The sequence below is a fragment of the Phalacrocorax aristotelis genome, chromosome 6 (assembly GCF_949628215.1).
Source record: "Phalacrocorax aristotelis chromosome 6, bGulAri2.1, whole genome shotgun sequence".
Taxonomy (NCBI): Eukaryota; Metazoa; Chordata; class Aves; order Suliformes; family Phalacrocoracidae; genus Phalacrocorax; species Phalacrocorax aristotelis.
Window position 1 is genome coordinate 33,914,857 of NC_134281.1, and position 19,379 is coordinate 33,934,235.

Here is a 19,379-nt window from a genome sequence, read left to right on the forward strand (position 1 = left end):
GGGTACTGCATCTGATAAGCAGCTTTGTATCTTGTGAAAGCTCACTGGTGTGGGTGCACCTGCACAAAATCTCCATGCTGCATGGATACATCCTAAAACAACTCCTCAGTGTTGCATTGAAAGCTGGGAGCCAAATCCCTGGGGTTTAGTGCCATAAAGCTCCCTGATGGGAGCAGGTAACTTGCAGCCAGAGTGTTTGCAGGCTGATGAGAACAAACTGCAGCCAGCGAGGCTGCAAAGGGGTCTGGAACAGTGTGCAATCTTATCGCTACTTTATCTCTATCCAGGCTTGATCCCAGCAGAAAGCAGGGCCACGTGGCAGTAATTGTGTTAGGAAAACAAACTAATCTCCAAAGGGACAGAGAGCAGCTGTTGGGCTATCAGAGCTATCGGGGGAAATGGATGTGGCCTGCCAGCTTGCAGCATGGGGCTGCTTCGCTGCCAGGGCCAGGCAAGGGGTGGAGGGGACAGAAAGGGAATACAAATAAGTTTGGGCTGCCAGGCAGGACTGAAGGAATGTTTGTTATGGCGTGACCTGCCCAATGTTACCTGCCCTGCTTTGCCAAGGAGCCCTTTGCTTGCCAGAAGGTATGTGAAATGTGGTCTGGTGGATCAGGCATAGGAGTGGGGAGAGCTGGGTTTAATGTACTGGCTCAGCAAGAGACAGGTTTAACCTTGCCAGATCGCTTATCACCATCTGCCCTGATGTGTCCTCTGTGCTCCTTGTCCAGTTAGTGGGTTTGCAGAGTGCTTCATGCGAGTCCTGCTCTGTGCCCCAGGCACTCCAAACTGTGCTGGTGACTGCAGCTGAGCTATGGGTTGCTTGCCCATCGCAGGGTTGGTCTTGCCCTCCCTCTCCACCGCACTCCCACCTTCTTCAGCCTGGTCTGGTGGCTCCAGACAGGGTCTCACCAGCAGGACATCACCATGGGGTGGAGGGGTTGGACCTCGAAGGTGTGCTGAGGAGACAGAATAGGCTCTTGAAGATATGTGTGGAGACCAGGCTGCAGCAGGAAGAGCCTTCCTGTGCAGCCCCTCCCCAAATCCGCAAGGGACAGGAAACATGCAGTGGTAAGGCTGGTTTCAAGCTGGTTATCTCCTGCAAAGCCAATGGCAAAAAAAAAATTATGATGATCCCAATAACTGTTGTACTTGGCCTTCCCCACCCAGGGAGCTCAGGCACTGCCATGTGGTAAAACACTACCACAAGATGGGGATCCCCCCCAAATCCTGAGTATGAGTATCTTTGGGGTGGTAGATGGTGGGGAGGAAAGCAAATGGCAGAGGCAGGTCAGCCCCACAGGTTAACCCGTGAGCCTTCCCTCCCTGACAAGCTGAATCAAGTCCATGGTTTCGACCAACCCCAAACTTGGGGAAGGTTAAAATCCAGCTCTGAAGTGTCTGGATCCAACCCAACACAAACATTATTGTTGTTTCTGGATTCTGTAGTTTAACAGAAAAGAAAATCCTATCATTAAGTAATGCCAACAAGATACACACTTGTCTTGTATTTAGTCTGTCCTATGAACTCTACTAAGGCTTCAATTGAGACAGACTTAAAAAAAAGCCCAGAATTACGCAGCTCCCAAAAGTTTTCCTGAAAATAAATTTTTGCCATGTTCCTCCCAAGCAGTTAATTAAGACTTCTATTAAATGCTGACAGGCACTTGATAATGTTATATATTGCAGCAGGCTCTGTTCGTGGTGTTATAATTATGGCAGTAAAACAGTTTCCATTTTAGCCCTTCTTTTCATAAGCTAATAACTTTTGAAAACATTCACTTCTCAGAATGAAAATTTTGCATGCCTGGCCCTTACTCAGTGGGGAATTTATTTTTTTTTTTTTTTAAACTCTGAGCAAAATCCACCTAGTCTTTTCTGAGTTATGGAATAGAGGAGGAAAAAAATGAACTGTTTTTTTAGTGGGAATATAGGTGTGGAAAAAAGGTAATGCATAATTTTTCTGAATAGATGGGTAGCAAAAGCATGTGATACCTGATGCTTGTTTTTGAAATTGATAGGATGGGCTTTGCAGAGTGCCTGGGGTATGTCCCATCCAAAAAAAACCCTACCTCTGACTTAAAAGCCTCGATGATGCAAATGGCAGAGCTTTGAGAGAATTTGGTGTCACCCATGTGAAGTGACTCTTGGTTGCGTGTTAAAAATAGAGGTTGTTAATTAATAACTCGTCCCTTCTGGCAGCATTTTTGAGGTACTGACAGTATTCTCATCTCTCATGGGGATAAAGAGTCAGTCCCGAAAAAATTTGTGAACTAAAAAAACCAAAGGGTAAGATCTTTTTAGGTCAATGAAAATATTTTTCTTTGATAATTTCAAGCTTCCTGTTTTGATAGGTTCTTTCCTACAAGCAGCCTAATTCTGAAGAGAAAAGACCTTTTCAACTAAAGCCCTGGGATGTGTCACTGAAGGAAATGTAAAAGCCAAACATTTGGACAATTTGGAAATGCACGTCAGCCTTTCAAGTTGAAACAACTGTTCAAACCACCATCGCCTGCAAAAAGTTAAATGGGCATTTTCCCAGCAGCCCCCCTCCCCTTCCCAAGCCCACTGCACTGGGAGTTTCCCAATTGGCCCCTGTTAGATGGTGGATAAAATGCAGCGATGGGGCAAATGAGATGAAACTGCATTGGCAGAAGCAACTTGAACCATACTGAGACTTCACTGGACTCTTGATTTTAATTGTCTCTTGATGTAATTAATTTAATTGACTCTTTAATTTAATTGACTCTTGATTTAATTGTCCCAGGGCAAAAGCCCTGGGTGGCTCCAAGATTTGTCTTCCTTCCCAGCCACTGCCATCACAATCCCTCAGGAAGGACTTCAAAGGTACGTGGGTCCCCTGAAGATGTTGAAAATACAGAAGAACCTCTACTACAACCTTCAAAAGCATCTAGGATGATTAAGAGTCTACCTCCTGATATGGGGCTTTTAACCACACTGGAAAGTGAGATTTAGGCTCTTACACTGTTTCCATGCCTTTGAAAAATGCTTGTAGTCCTCGTGGGGGCTGGCTGTTCTCAGCTGCTGGCAGTGGTCAAGGAAGGACATGCGGGAGTGGGGTCAGATGGGGGTACGGCTGGAGAGTGTTGTCTTTGCAGCATCATGTCACTACATCTGCTGGGATGTTTTTCAGACCAAGCCAAAAGAAAAGGTGTCCTGGAGAAGGATGTGGAGGATGAATGGAGGCACAGACCTGCCCAAGAAGAGGGGTATATCCCTGAGAGGTGGCAAATGTACTTTGGCAATGCTAATGAGTGATAAAGTAGAAGTAAATTGTCCGTTCTCAATCCCCTTGTTTTCAGAAGTGGATCAAGGGGACATCTAGCACTAAACACAGCAGTTACACTTTTTTCCTCCTCTGTGAAATCGGGCATTGACTGCTAAACTTGGTTGCATGCTTATATATGGCTTCACATTCCCCAGTGACAGCTGCAGGCAGTTTTGAAAGACCAGCTGGGTTTTCTGCAGTTCCTCTCCTAACCTGCTGCAGAAGAGATGACCTTTTAGGGCTGGCTGCATGGCAGCCAGAGGTGGGTCTGCAGCCTGTGCTTCCCCGTGTGAGCTGGCTTTCCAATCCACGGTACTCCTGCATGGGGGTGTGGAGGGACCAGTGCCCTCCCCAACGTGCTGTGCATGGCCTCTGGCCCGCCTGACTGCTTTCTTTGGCATGCCAGGAGCTTGCTTGGCTCTGGCGAAAAGCTGTCTTGACACTGATATAATTGAAATCCAAATATTGCAGAAGGAAGCTTATCTCCAGACATGCTCAGCTCTGGAGCCTGCACCCCCAGTGCAAGCCCATTGCCCAAGGCAGCACCAGAAAGGTTGCATGGATGGTGTTGAGTAAGCTCAAAAGGATGGCTTGTAGGCATGATGCTGAGACCTGAAAAGAGATTAGGGCTGGAAAATCTGCTTTGGATGTCAGACCCAAGGGTCTTCACTGACCTGGACCCTTTGTCTTCAGGTTTTGCTCCCTGGGGCTGCCCTCTCATGGTAGGGGGTAGCATGAGGAATGCATGCCCCAAGTGCTGCCTAAATACCCTCCCCGAGGTGGTTCAAGCAACTCCAGAGCGCCCCAAAGACAGAGACAATGGAAATCTTGCTCTGGCTAGTAGAGCTATTGTGTGTCCCTGCTAAGAACTGGAGCTGAGGGGGATATATGGGCTGCTAGGTAGGGTTCAGGCCAAATATGCATACCAGAAAGAATAAGAGAAAAATATTCTATTGATTAAAAAATCCAAACTAACTTGGAAATGCTCAAAACTGTTGCCCATGTTATTGAGTTGGGCAAAAATGGGATGAGCAAAGAGGGATTAGCAGATAGGAAATGACACTAGTGCTGCTCTTGTTGAGGAAAATTTCATTCCATGGAATGAAATTTTGAAGACTTGTGAATACAGCGAACACATTGGGCGAGAAATACTGCAGGCACGGGATGGTGGAAAGATGCTGCAAAAGGAAGAATGTCAGAAATGTTACATTAGGTTCAGTCAAAGGTTTCTAGTGTCCTTCTGCAGGCAGCAGCAGCTCCTTGGGGATAGAGCATGTAGGATGGAGCGTGTATGCTGTGATCTGTAGAGCCAAGGGTTGCACCTGGCCTGTTAATTTTCAGATAGCTCCCAACAGATCAGTCTTCCCCAAGTGTGAATCCATTCCTCCTTCATCCCTCCACGCCATCCTCTGGTGTCAGATAAAATCAGACCATTTCTGTAAGAAGCAGTCTGTAGTTTTTGTGCCACTGTCAGTGGCATAGTGCTAATTTTCAGCTTCTTACACCAAATTCCCAACTGACGTGGAGGAAACTTCAGTTAATGCTGTTCTTGGTGGGTCCCTGTTGCCAGTCTTGGTGTGCTCAAAGGGGTTTTGTCACTGGCCGCTCCCCCTCCGCAGCGGCATCAGAGTGCAGCAAGCCAGGCTGCTTGCAAAGAGCTTGACAGTCGTCTCTCAAGTATGTGCTGGCGCTGCACCGTGCGGTTGGGTTTGGACTTCCCTGCTCTCCAGCTAACCTGCTCCCTCCACCCCAATTGTTTTTCCAGACTGCAGCAATAATCGAATGTGCAGAGGTAGTGGGGCACAGATCTGTGTCTGAGCCCTGCTTGCCTTCAGTACCCTGGCATGCTTTTGGGGGAGGGAAGAGAAGTGAGGGGGGAAAGTTTTTATCCCCTTTTTAAAAAGCAGAAACATGGGATGTGCATTAGGCTTTCTTCTCTGGAGAGTATTTCTGCATTTTGCCTCTTGCAGCTGTCCCTCGAAGTGCGCACAGCCCGCACCCCTCCCCGCACATTCCTGCACAAACCCCTTTTGTTCACTGCCCTCAGCCAATATAGAGGCAGCAACAGCAGCCCAGATGTTCCCTATCAAACTCAGAGCCATGCCAACAAACTTTGGCACACATGAAAGTGTGCTGAGGAATGGGCCTCAGCAAATACCATTTATTTTCCCCCCGCACCCTCCCATTCCTGCAAGTATTTTTAAATGTTAATGGCTTCCACGCTGCGACAGCCAGTGGGGGGCTGCCAAGCCAGGCTCCGGGGGCGTCTGGCAAATTAGCAGTTCAGGTATCCCCGGCGCCTCGTTGGGGCTGTGCTAACCTCGAGTCTCTGCCCCATGTTTTTCCCAATGGCTTTCCAAGGATGGGGCTGAGCCAGTGATGTTTTCCCATGGGCGATGCTGTTTGGAGGCAGTGACCCGTGGCCCAGCTCACAGGGCAGGAGGGGAATGCAGACGATGCTTTAGGGATTTGCTGTAAATATTTTTTCTCCTAGCACTGTCAGGGCTGGTTTGGGGTGACCTAGAAAAGAATAGTTAAAGATGCCATGGGGGCTGAGTGGCCCCTTTAGTCTTGGCTTTGCCAAAAACCCAGTGCTTGGTAGGTATGTGGAAGTGTCAGTGGAGTTTCTGGCTGGTGTGGGATGCAGTTTTTCATTGTGTCTTTCTCAGTATCTTCCCTGCAGGCGATTCCTGCTGCCATTGTCCAGCTGCGAGCCCTGGGTCATGGTGCACATGGGGCCACCATGTTGTGCAGGAGCACTGTCAGCACTGTGAGCTGCTGGAAATCACCGGGGCGGCCTGGGAGCCAAAGAACAGCATAGGCAGACCTCGGCACTACAAACTAGAACCAAGTTGGCTTTGGCCATGAGCAGATGGGTGACTGCTCAAGTAAAAACCTTCCTCTGTCCATATGAGCAACAGATCTGTGTAAAACACAATCTTCGGGGCTGTGCACGCGCATGCTTCAATGGAAGAGCTCCCTCTTGCACCCTGGCATGTAAATGTGGTTAAAAGCTGCTGCAGGCAGGAGCTGCCACTTCTACATGCTCCTGTGCAGGCTCAGCTCTGCCCCTCACTGCAGATGTTTCTTCTCTCATCTCAAATGGCAGAGCCGTGTCCCACCTCTCTGGCTCCACCACTGAACCCCATGTGGACTGTGCCAGATTTGCTGCCCACCACCCCGACTATGGAGACAGGCTCAGGCCGGAGACAGCAAATGCTGCCCCTCACCCAAGCTCACTAAAGTAAGCAGAGGCTATTTCTGCTAGAAGATCCATTCTCATCTAATTTAAACAAGAGAAGCCCATTTGTTCCAGCACCCGGGCTCTTCAAAGAGAGCCTTAACCCCCTTTTTTTCCCTCCACTATAATGGCAGCAAAGTATTTTTTCACTCCTCTCGCACATTGTAAAGACTGAAGCATTTTTGTGCAAACTTAAAAAAAAAAAATCCGATCTGGATGAAGACCAGACCTTACAAAGTTTCCACGGAGGGTGGCGAGCCTCCCTCCCCAGCACTGGGCTTATCTGAGATCATCTCTTGAAGCAGCATGCCAAGATTTCCGTACTGGAAAAAGGCCGTTCTCGGAGGGTTTTGCACAAGAAGAGATGGCATGAGCCATTGCACAGTGAATTCAACTAAGAGAGGAGGAGGCAGACGAGGTCCCAGAGGAGGGAGAACGGCTACATTTCCAGCCCAGAGTTGAAGGGAGATGAAGCAATGATTGTGGAGAGGTTCAGAGGAACAACCAGATGTGCACGCGATAGCCAGGACTGCGGAAGGGAGAGAAAATGGGTTTGCACAGTTCAAGTGCAGGAGTGGAGTCAGCTCTGGCTATGAAGACATGCTCTGATGGGCAGCAATGACAGCAACTGTGGAGGGGCCTGACTGGGTGAACAGGGCTGCGTACTGGGCTGGATGAGTGCCGGGGCCATTTTCAGAGACACCCCCTCGCCCCCCAGGCTTGTGCCTCTCGCAATGGTGACAGTGACCCTCAAAAGACAAAGTCAGCTCCACCCTCTGTATCCTTGTCCTGGCCATGGATCTCAGAAAATAAGACTAACCTTGGAGAAAAGGTTAAAATAAAGAAGTAGTGGAAGTAAAATGGTCTGAGGCGATAAAAGCCTCGCTCTCTCTCTGGGGGGAGAGAGAAGGGGAAAGAGATATTGTTGTTTTATTTTTACAAAGGATTTGTAGGGACTATTTCTAGAAAGCAGGAGAAATTGAGCGCCAGTCCCTGGTCCCCTTCATTAAGGAAGAAAGGCAGCACACTGAATTTGCCATTAAAAAAGTAATAATAAAACTCCCCATAGCCCCTAAATTATCCTATTTTTAAATAAAATAAAAAATTAAGAGGTAGTTGCCATTTCACATGTGGTCTGGTTTAAATCCTGGGAGCAATGTGGCCCCCGAGATCTAACCTGTTGGAGCAGATCCCTGCTGTGTTCAAAGGCAACGGTGAACCCTTGAATTTGCTTTCAAACTTGGGCTGGGGCTGCTAAGATTTCTGAAGCCCTGAGCAAGAGGAAGATCTCTTTTCATGACCAAGCAATCTGTGGGAAAAATATATAGGTAGATTTGTGTGACGAGAACAGTTTGGGATGTGCGGCAAGTCTCTCCATATGCTTGCTGGATTGTTTTGTGGCTTATGCAGAAAGTCTGCAATCTTTGGGGCTTTATATAAAACCTGGAGGACAAAGGTCTTCTCTGTAAGCGCAGACACAGTCAGATTCCCCCAAATGAGGCTGATTCCAACAGTTGATCTTCATTTAACACTCCCAAGCCAGATGAAAAATTGCAGACTGAATCCGACCATGTGTACTTAAGAAGGTTTTCCAGTTGCTGGTGCACAGGTGTTGCTACGGGAAGGATGTAGACATACCCTGATATATGCTGGCTAAATAATCTTGCTTTTTTGAGCTGGACAGTCTGTATTGGATTAAAAGGTAATGCTGGCTTGTTATCAAAACTCAGGATATCTGTTTGTCCTCTTCGGTTCATCTTCAGTTTCTCTGTTTGTGAGTGCATTGCTACACTGAGCACGTGGACAGGGACTGCAGAGCGTTTTCTCCTGCTAGGAAAGGAATCTGGAAACAATTACAAGCTGCTCATGCTTAATCACTCGGGTAAATCTTAAATGCCTGTTTTAATATTTTGCAGGGCTGAAGATGGCATCTGAATTTTTGCGGTGCACAGGTTACACAGCAGAGCACAGAGACTTTGACAGTTTTGCTCTGTGCATGTTTCAGGGGTAGCAGGTCCTGAGGACCCCACAGACTCTCTGAAATATAGGTACAATTTCAAAGAAAACCTAAAATTCAAAGAAAAAAAACCCAAGTGTTTGCTTGGTATTTGTGCAAATTGTTAGCTCAGTCATGTTCTTATGAACCTTTGCTGAACCTGACCATTTGTACCTCAAACTGAACTGGAAGAGACTATTACATTAGTTTAAGAAAAAAAGTCCCCTGTGAAAATGAAGGCAACCAAAATAACTCACAAATCTGGGCTGAAGTCAGTCAATGACAAGTCAAAACAATAGAAGTCTTTTTTTCCTTCCTTAAATATTGAAATGTTTCACTTCAGCATTTTCAGGCTGAAGCAGTTTGCTTTATTGAAGTTCACTTAGTTTGAAGCCTTTTTTTTTTTTTTTCTCATTTTCAAATGGACCTAAATTTAAAAGGAAAGGAGTTGCGGTTTTTAGTTTGACTTTTTTTTAAAGATTAAATAATCTCCAGGTAAACCAGAATATTTTGTTACTGGTCAAGCAAAATGTTTTTGGTTGACACAAAATGAAACGAGCTTTTTCTCATTATGTTAAGTCTTTCCTCTTCAGCTCAGCTCCAAAACCAGAATTTTCCACCACTAGAAGAAACCAGTCATTCTTGTTTTCACCTTACTGCTGCAGCAGTAAAAGATCTAATTTTGGTTGCCTCCATTTTAATCAGACGTTTCTTTATTAACTATCCATTCATTGCAGGCTGAGATCTGTGTGATATCAGTGTTTGTAGCCAGGGTGTGGTACAGATCACCCTCCAACTGTCTCAGATGCCTCATCAAAGAGCTGCTAAGCCTCTTTGGCCATCAGACTGCTTTTTTACAGTCTTTACAGCTACAGCTTAAATCCTGTGAGTGGCACTGACACTTGGAAATCTTCATTAGCACGTGGCCATGGTAAGCCTTGGGGGTGTCAGTTGGGTGTGCGGTCATGACAGTATTCAAAAACTAAAGAAAACATTCTCATTCCAGAGAAACTGCTGAAAAACATCATCTACACAAACGTTGGGAAAGGCAGCTACTGACTGATGGGGGTGACTTTCCAAAGCCACGAAAGGAAGTTACCTACTAAAGCCTCAGTGAGAGCCAAGTACTCTACAACTCAGTGATCCTTTGAAAACCTCCTTGCAGATCCAGCCTTGGCGAGAACAGGTCTTCACTAAGAACACCCATAAACACATGGGGTTTTACATCCTTTTTGTGCTGGCTGCAGAGATAAAGCATCAACGTTTTGTGAACTTTAATGCAGGAAAGATGCAACGTTTCATCTTAAAGACTTCCAAATTGTAGCATGCGTTATTTGTGGGGTGGCTAGTGGCCAAGGCTGCGGGTGGAAGCAGAAGACCATGCCTCAGGGCTGGGTGTGCACTCCGGAGCCGGCCAGGCACAGGCTCTCCCAACATGGGGCACCACAGGTAGCATTTGTTCAAGGTATTGCTGGACTGCTGCATGCAAAATTGGCCACACTATCTCAAAGCACCTGTTTATGCTGCTCAGGGTAACCTAGCTGACCTGGGCTCCTCCAGCCTCTCACTGTGGCTGCAGGGCAGTACCAGGTCCTAACCCTGCACATCTGTCTGTCGTAGCTTAAGTGGTTGCAGAGGAGGTGAAACACTCAAGTGCATGTCCTGAAAAGCCTGGAGCTTACTGGTCTCCAAAGGGGTTCCCTTGCCATGGGAGATGCTTGATCCTTAGTGTGTGTGTTACAGACACTTCTGGAAACCCTGAACAAGAAGGAGGTGGTTGTGCTCTGGATAAGACTCCATGGAGAAATGTCCAATGTCTTACCACAAGGATACAGGAAAGGTGAGGGCACAGCTTATTTTGCAAACACGCAGGGGTTGTCACACATCCTCTTTTGGCACTGAGTGTATCACCTGAGCTGGTGTCCCTTCAGCCACACAGGCTGAAAACGAGCCAAGACAGTGTACACTGATTCAGTGCTATGTCTTCATCGCACCAGTGGCAGGATTTCTGGGGTACCTTGTGGGGATGTGACAGGAGGGGAGCAGGGTCCCCACGTCACTCCCTGAGGACCACCAGCATTTCACTTGCAGAAAGGAGTTGTCTAATCCCAGCTTGCTGAGTTGCAGTGGCACTGAGCTGCGAGAGGTGAAAGGACAGCATTCTCCAGCACGTGGCTTGTGTAGCTGCAAGGAGATACATGAACTGGCCCTAGAATATGTTGAACTCGGCTGTCACATTGGGCAGTTGGGGATATTTGGCACTTTATGGTAATAAAGTGATTTTCACATCATATAATACTCTACTGCAAATACATATTACAAGCACTGCTGGCTCTTGCATTTGGCAACCATCTGTCCTCCTGTCTTGCCATGAGAAGACTATTTCCCACACAGACATGCAGAGGTGGCAGGAGCTACACAGCTGGCTGGCACCAAAAGCCACCAGTGGTGCAGATGTGCGTGCCCATGAGAAGGGTGATGGGGTGGTGACAGCAGTGGAAAGAGGTGGGAACTGCGTGGGAAGCATCAGAGTCACGGGAACAAGGTTGGGAGAGGTGTCAGGAGACTGCCGGTTCTCAGCTGGCAGCCAGCACACCCCCATGGGGATGTGGGTTATTTCAGATGGGCCAACAAATATGATTCAGCAAAGCAAGATCAAAAACGTTATACCACCACATACACCATGGGTTGTCTATGGGTCCCCATCTCCTCTAGAACCTGTGTGAGGATCCACACACCCAAAATCACTAAAAATCACATCTTGTTGTCCCAGGGCTGCATTGGCCTTGCCTGTGCCTTGCCCGACAGATGTTTATTGTTAAAAATATCTGGTGATGGAGACTCTATGGGGTAGTCTTAAGCCAATTCTCTCCGTGTTCTGCTGCCCTAACTGCTGGGAAGTCCCTCCTCATCTCTAGCCTGGGTCTCGCTTTCTTCTTCACCTATCCACCATGGACACTGAAAACACATTGCCCTTGCCTCTTTACAGCTGCATTTTATATGTATAAAGACTATTATTATGTATTCTCTCCCACAGTTCTCTCCCATCCAGACTAAACAACCACAGTTCATTCACTTGAGCATGTAACAACAAGAAGTTTGTTTGATGAAAACTCAATTTGTTTAGCGCAGTGGTTCTAATCACTAATGTTATGCCAAAGATAACAAACATTCAGCAAATTTCTCTTCAAATCTCTAGTTTTATCAACTGTTTTGACAGTTAGATTACAATTTTTACACAAATGGTTAGAATTAAAGCAATTGCTTTCTAATTTTTCTATATAAATGTTTGAATTATTACTTACATCAAGCTATACAATTAAAAGTATTATAGAACTGTCATGAAATATTTAACTTTGCTTTTAAAAAGTACTCTTAAAGATATTTAAAAACTATTTAGAAATTATCTTTTTAAAGTCATTAGCTGCAAAAATATTTCTTTAGCTGCATGGAAATATATATAAATAATTGCTCATTTCCACCTGTTTTACTCAGCTCTGGTCTTGCCATCCAAAAGTGGTAAATTTATAATCTTCAGGGTATTTCTGGTCAGGATAAATTTTATTTTACCAGCTTTTTTCTTAAGGTGCTTTTATTTAGCCAGCTTTTAATCTTATTTACATAGAGACAGACAACTTTTTTTTCATGCAAACATTTTAAGATGAGGAATTACTAAATATTTTTCTCTGTATGGAAAATTTATCTTAAATAGTCTCAGGGAGGAAAGAAAGGCCCAAAGATTTCAGTAAAAAAAAATTTTTTTTTAAAAAGGGAATGTTTGTATTGCATGCTGAGTGTTCAGTTCAGATTTTATTTTTTGAAAGCTGAAATTATCTTAAGGAAAATACCCGAGAGTTGAAACAAGAAAACATGGGCTGGGGGCCTTAAAAGCTGAGATGTTTTGAGGCTCAGTTTCAAAGCAAATACATCATGGTAATGAGAAGTGTCCTGGAAAAACATGCTGCTCTCCCCACCCAGCTCCACTTGCCACCAGCCCCACTTAGGACATGCAGAGAGCGGGTTTAGCCCTGGCACAGTGCAAAGCCCCTGTGCCCTTGGGACCATCTCTCCCCCAGGTTTGTCTGCTGACAGCCCTGTGCATCCTCGGCAAGGAATAAACGGTGTTTGCAAGTCCAGCTGGGGAATCTGCAGCCTGCTGAGGTCCATAGCAAACATCATACCAATTTCTGTAGCCCTGCACTGTGTCTTCATATCCCATGCCCCCAGCTGTATTGGGACTTTTTCCTTTGGTCCTTTTTCCAGTGGTGTTACAGACAGCCCTGCAGCATCCTGCAAGGACAGGACAGAAATCTGCCAGGAGCCGTGCTAGGATGTGCCCCCACTTTCACCGGGATTTGGGAAGCAAAATTTGGACTTTTTAAAGTAAAGTAGCTGTGGTTTCAAACTATGGCCTTAGCCCAGGGGTCAGCAGATTACCCCTAAGATCTCTGTAAAAGGTAACTCAGAGGAGGCAAAGTCACAGCCTTAAGCTTGCTGTGTAAGAGTCTGCCTCTTCACTAGAAAATGTGAACAGATCTACAGATCAAGAGATGTTGAAAACCATTGGTTTATATGGTTTAAAAAGCAGGTCTCCAATGTCATTTTTTTCTTCCACTCAGTAGCTCTTTAGATAAGTGGATTTTTTGTTTCTCTCTAATAAATTCTTACAAACCAAAAGACTGCCTTAGTCTCAGAAATGACAGTGCTGACAATCCCAGTTACCCAGCAGCTAAGGGCAATGTTCAAAACTGGGGAGACAGAATAATACTGTGGGTTTTATTTCAGTTTTCTCACTTTCCAGAATGAGAATAATTCATTTTACAGCGGAAACACTATTTCCATGAGATATACCTGCATTTTTGCATAAATCCTCAAGGCAGCACATTGCAACATGGACGGCAACTGCAGGACAACGCTAGGGCTGTGTTCTCTCTTGAATCGCTGGCCATGGGTTTATATCCAGAATAAAGCAGCCAAGAGGCAGAGTAAAACACACAGCACCGACTGTTAACCTCCTCCAGAGCCAAGGTGCTTTAACACCGTTATATTATCTTGTTGCACTCAGAGCCCCATCCTGCCATGGGCTGAGCTCCAGGTTCCCAATGCAGCTACAGCTTCAAGCACCCGGTTAGGAGCACACTGGTGCTGAGCCAGGCATCTTGGCACTTCCCTGGATCCACCCAGGAAGGCCCAGTTAAAGAACAGGGCATCAGCACATGGCTGAGGTTAAAGACAGGCTTACATGCTGTTTTGGATCAGGGCCTGGGGGCCAGGCTCAGCCAGGCTAATTTCCACCTTGGTTTCTGTGTCTGGTGTTTGCTAATGGAGACCTCTCAGTCTTTGGGATATTTAGCCAGTAAAAAAACCCCATTGCACACAGAGACCAGTATTGATACAAGGCTCAAAGCAGAATCTAATCCACAGCCTGCTGAAAAATAGGCAAAGCTGGATTGCCTTCAACAGGCTGCAGAGGAGTTACAGCTTCGTATGTGGGTGTTCGCGGCCTCAGTGCCTGAAGTGCTCTCTTGCTTTCAGTGCCACTCTAAGAAATAAAATTATTCATCTCATGCTTGGAAGCCGCCTGGACAGTTCAGCAGAGGATCAGCAGAAGAAATTTTCATAGCGTGGATGTCAAAAGCATCCCTTAAAGGACAAACTAAATCATGAGTTATTCTCAAAAGGCAGAACTTGCTACTTGCTCAGACAGTGCCATGGCTTGGCTGGACAGAGTGACTATTTCTAAGCCAGCCCGCATTATGCTCTCATAGGAGGTGGGATAGTATTGACATGGATACAGTTTGACAGATTTTTTCATTACAAAGAGAAATAAACAGATTTAGGAATTTTTGGCTCCATTTCTTTCAGGATGTTTTTTCCCCAGGTCTCTTGAATTATATGTCAAAGTCCTCGGGAGCTCGTGACAGGGTCTGAAACACAAGCAGGAACTAAACTGTCCTTCCCTATACGTATCTTTCCCTGTCTCACATTAGAGCTCAGTCTTTTATTGGGAAAATCTTGCTTTATGTGTTACCGTGACAGTGCGAAGTGTGGTGAGCAGAATCGGGTTAAAAAATATACGTCCAAGTCAGGGAGATCCTTGCTGGAGAAGCTTATTTGGCTCTTAAAAACCAAAAAAATTTTCAGTATGAACTAAACCAATGCAAATTGAAGCTATGTCCTGGAACAAATTGCATCTGTCCTGGGTTGAAATGTCATCTGAGGTCTGACCCTGAGGTCTGACCTGGAGAGTCCAATTTGCAGGCCAATGGTGACATTTCCAAACTGATTTAGGAATTGTACAAGAAAATATGGTTTTTGTGATCTGTTGGTGCTCACTGCTTCTAGAGCCAGGGTACTCCAGACCAATTAGACCAACAGAAAATGGATGCAGCAGTCATGAAGATCTCCAGGTCTGCTAGCAAGATGGCAGCTCTTGAAGCACGAAGAGGTACGGGACTCAAATCCAGCCCCAGATCTAAAAGAGAGGTTTGTGTTGTTGCTTTTTCATCATGGTTTGGGTTGTCTAGCATCTCTCTTCTGAGAAGGAATGGAAAAGAAGGTTTCTATTTTCTCTTCATCTGGCCTTGTCCAGCCTGTGTTGCAGCAATGTTTGCTTGGAAAATACTGTATTCCTACGTGGCAAATATTCAGTGCCATGTTACACTCACAGGACTTTAATCAGCCAGAGAACATGGCGGGCCTCCGTTTTCTAAACCTGCTGTTGCTATATGCTCTGTGAAATGACTTCACTGTGTTATAATTGTTCCTGGAGAAAGCTGGCCCAACGGCTGGTAATTAAACCTTTGGCTGATGGAAACTGTTAAAATGGATTGCTGCTTTGCCTATAGCATTATAGTTAACAACTCAAAAGTCTTTATACTTTTTCTATAAAACACATGGGAGTTTTATGCCTGGAATATCTGCAGCAATAAAGTGAATATGGTTCTTCGTTTTTGTTTGTAGCATTAAAACTTGGAAGAGAAGAAAGAACTAAGGTTCAAGAATGAGATCTGGCATTTGTACTGCATGAAGCACATTTGCTTGATATCTGTGGGTTTGGTACAGCCCATTACAGTGATTTAGATACTGGGACAGATTTAGATTCCTGATTCCTATACAGGCATGTAAAAGGGAATTAGGCGCTTCCACCTTGTTGTGGGGCTGGCCAATTCATTGTAAAATTCAAGCTGACATCTGGTTCTGCCACCTAGGCTCCCTGGAGTTTGAGAGCATTTGAGTCAAGGTTGGATTATGGTTCTTTCCCAGATCTCTTCTGTGCTTGGTCAGGCTTCCCGGAGGAAGCTGTAACTCCATCTGAAGGGCCACTTGGCATCCCTAAGCCCCAGGTGCACCCAGAAAGGACCTCCCAGTCAGCGCTGATGGAATTGAGATAACCACGCTCCTCTTCTCCTTTGCTGGACTCCCGTGCCGCTGCTGCTTGGTATCACGGCCTACAGTTAAGCTGCGGGTGAAAAATGGTGGCACTTCTGCTCCCCAAAGGCTCTCAGCCAAATCTGATCAGAGACATATAACACCTGCCAGCGAGTGGCAGCTCAGGACTGCTTCTCCTCTGACCGGGGCTGGTATTTATGGGACGCGTTAGTCACGCAGGAGCTGTTAAAAGTGCTGCTGCGATAAATTGCAAAGTCATACACAGCCATCGAGTTACAAGTTTGCCCTGGGAGATAGCGATACTTCAGAGCTTGACTAATCCCTTACAGATTGGAAACGGGGAGGGATGTGGTTAGGCACTGAAAATGCCCTTGTTTCATTGACTGTGATGTATTATTTAAGCCTCCCTTTCCCTGGATGGCTTCAGCTAAGCCTGGGGCTCGTGCCCTTGTGTTCCACACGGCTTTCTCCTGGTAGGAAGTAAGCTTGTCTGCAAGACCTCTGACAGGCTTAGAGTGGCCACAAGAATTTGGGCTGGATGGAAAAAACCGCTTGTTTTCATTGCTATTGAGAGAATACTGCTGTACATTGCAGGGTATTTTCAGTTTATACCTAAGGAGGGAAGTATGTGTGTGCATCCTTGTGCATAATGGTCACATCAGACCTTGAGAAACATCAGTATGGGCAAAATAACACTTTTCCTTGCTGATTTGCTCACAGTAGTGTCCCTGTAATTTATTAAAGCACATCAGCACCTAGCTGTGCAGATGTCCCTGCCTCATAGCTCCCTTACTATATAGGTCCCAAAGACACACTCATGTGTACCCTGCAAACAAAGCTCTAGATGCATTGGAGTGGGTATCTCATCTGCTTTTGTAATGACCTAATCACAAATTATAAATGACCACGGGGTCGTGGTGACGCTCCTTGAAGGCTGTTTTATTTGTGAGCGGCTCCTCCTCTACATTTACGCCTAATTAGCCGGGAGTCATTAGCTGGCACCCACAGAGCTCTTTATAGCATGACATTCTCGGGAGCTACTAGGACGCGCCCCGGGCAGCGCACCACGCTCACTACCGCCCTGCAGCCCCTGTGCTGCGAGCTCCCGCTCAGGACCCGCCGCGCGCTGGCTCCCCCTTTCCCCGCCCTTCCCCGTCCCCCTCAGGCCGCCATCTTCCTCGCCGCGTTGCCGTGGAGCCGCGAGGCCCCCCCAGGCGCTACCGGCTGGGGCTGTCCGCGGCGTTCGCCTGCGGCGAGCGGGAGGCAGCGGCGGGGCAGCCGCGGGCCCTGCCCGCCGCCGCCAGCCGTCAGCGGAAGGAGGAAGCGCCATGGCCGAGGCCTGGGCCGGCTTCTCGCAGGAGGAGCTGCGGCGCCTGCGAGGCCAGCGCCCAGGTATGGACCGCCGCCGGGCTCTGGCGGGGGCCGGGGCTCCGCGCCGCGCCGCGCCGAGCCGGCTGAAGCGCCCATCCCGGTTAACGGGGGGCAGTGAGGCCGGACGCGGCGCGGAGGAGCCTCCGGTCCCTCGGCACCCCATTAGCCCCCGGAACTGCATCTCCGGCCAGCCGTCCCCTCAGCCTCCCCGTCCCCTTAGCCCCCCCACCGACATCTCTATCCATCCCCTCAGCCCCCCTATCGACACCTCCGTCCGTCCCTTCAGCCTCCCCGTCTCCCTGTCGACACCTCCATCCGTCCACCCTGGCCTCCAAATGCAGCCCCCTCAGCCGTCCACGTCCTTTTCCTCGGCCTTGCCATCCCCTGTGGTTTCACACCTTCTCAGCCTTCGCATTCGTCCCCCCATCGGTTAGCCTCAGCCTCCTCATTCAGCCCCTCAGTCTACATCCACGCCTCTGTCCATCCTCTCACCTCGTCCAGTCCATACCCACATTAAATATCTCAGCTTGTTCATGCAGCCCCTCATTTCCCCCAGCCAGACCCTCAGCCTCTCCCATCCAGGCCCCAACTCTCACTGCTCCCCTCAGTCTCCCATCCAGCCCCTCTGTCTCTCCACCTGCAACCTCTCTGTCAAATTTCCAAACTCTCCAGCCCCTTGTCCTGCACCCCCATCTGTCTGTCCACTACCCTACCCTTGTTCCTAGCTGCCTTTTGCCCATCTGTCATCTTGTTCTTTACCTTATAAGTCCTCAGTTTGCCCACCAGACTGCCTGGGACCCTTCTTTAGACCTACATACATCTCTCCATGATTCTCCCAAGAGTTCTTTGCTCCTACCTAAGGTTCCTCCTTTAGTCCCACAGTCCAGGCCCCTTATTGTTCCCTCTCATTGTTTTGGATGCTCATATCCTCTAAAACTCCTGATTCTTAGTCTAACAAAACATTTCCAAGTTCCTGGGTTTTCCCCACGTTGCCCTCTCTTGACACCCTGGCATGTCTTTTCCTTATGTTGGTTTTACACCAATGTGCTTGTCAAGAAAAGCTAACTCACAGAGTCTGTCTTTGATCTTAAGATTTGGTTTTAATCCTGTTTCTCCCTGTCATCCATTGATAGATTTGTATGAACCCTCGAAGCAGCAGCATCACCCCCACACTGTGAATAAGAGTCGGAAGCAAACACAAAGAGAAAAAGCCTTCCAGCAGCAATGTCAGAAGCTGGGACTGCAGGGTGGAGCAGCCTCTGTTCCTCCTGAGCAGTTGCTTTCTGCACCAGAACACAAGCCTGGTCATCCTAAGCAGCCTGTGCCACCATCTCATCCTCCTTCAGCAGGAGATCAAAGGCAAAGTGACAACCGAGACCAGCAGAAGGAAGTGACTCCAGTAGATCCTTGTAATGGCAGTGACAATGCGCAGACCCACCCTGCAAAGACGAACTCCAAAGTGGAGAAAAAGAAAGTGGCATTGTTAGTAAGTCGGTAAAATCAGGGGATTGGTTTTATTCTGTATCGACTCATTGTTTCATTGTACAGTAAAGTGAACTTTCCTGTATCTAATAGGAAGGTTCCAGAGATCATGTTTGCTTCCTCTGCATTGAACCTTTGGTTTTCATCTCTGCTTGGGTTAAACCTGATTGAAGACCAAATCCTGTAGTGTAATCCATGCAGATACATACTGTGCTGTCTTCACATTTGCTGTGGTAGTGGGACCATTCATCATAAAGCACCTAAGATGTAGGACTGTCTTAAGGGTTTATGAAGACTTAATCTCACCATCATACTGCGTAGACGAGCCAGCAGCCGCAAAAAAAATCCCTTCCTTTCTACTTTTGGAAGTAGATATGTGATTTGGGTAACTTTGTGTTCCGCTTCGCAATATTGCAGCAGATTTGTTAATGCCAGAAGTGTTGGTAAGGAGGTAAAATTTCAGGTTTAAGCAGCTCTCTAGCTTTTATAATTCAAAGTGAGACCAATCTCAAGGTTCTCACCCTGTGCATCAGCCCACAGTGGCATGTCTGTCTACCTCAGAAACTTCAGACTGGTACATGTGAGAGAGAGAAAGGAAAAAGTACTGA

The 19,379-nt window shown here is 47.0% G+C and overlaps 1 protein-coding gene across 7 annotated transcripts in view; it reads left to right on the top strand.

Annotated features, from left to right (window-relative positions):
- Positions 1-17,165: 17,165 nt before the first annotated feature.
- GORAB (golgin, RAB6 interacting) overlaps positions 17,166-19,379 on the top strand; it is a 33,139-nt gene continuing 30,925 nt past the window's right edge. For 3 of the 7 annotated variants that reach the window (XM_075097042.1, XM_075097040.1, XM_075097036.1), the window contains exons 1-2: positions 17,166-17,310; positions 18,423-18,783. In XM_075097042.1, coding sequence (XP_074953143.1) covers positions 17,247-17,310; positions 18,423-18,783 — 425 coding nt within the window. In that variant the 5' untranslated portion in view covers positions 17,166-17,246. The remainder of the gene's footprint in view (positions 17,311-18,422; positions 18,784-19,379) is intronic. The other 4 variants (XM_075097041.1, XM_075097037.1, XM_075097043.1 and 1 more) reach the window with 2 other exon arrangements.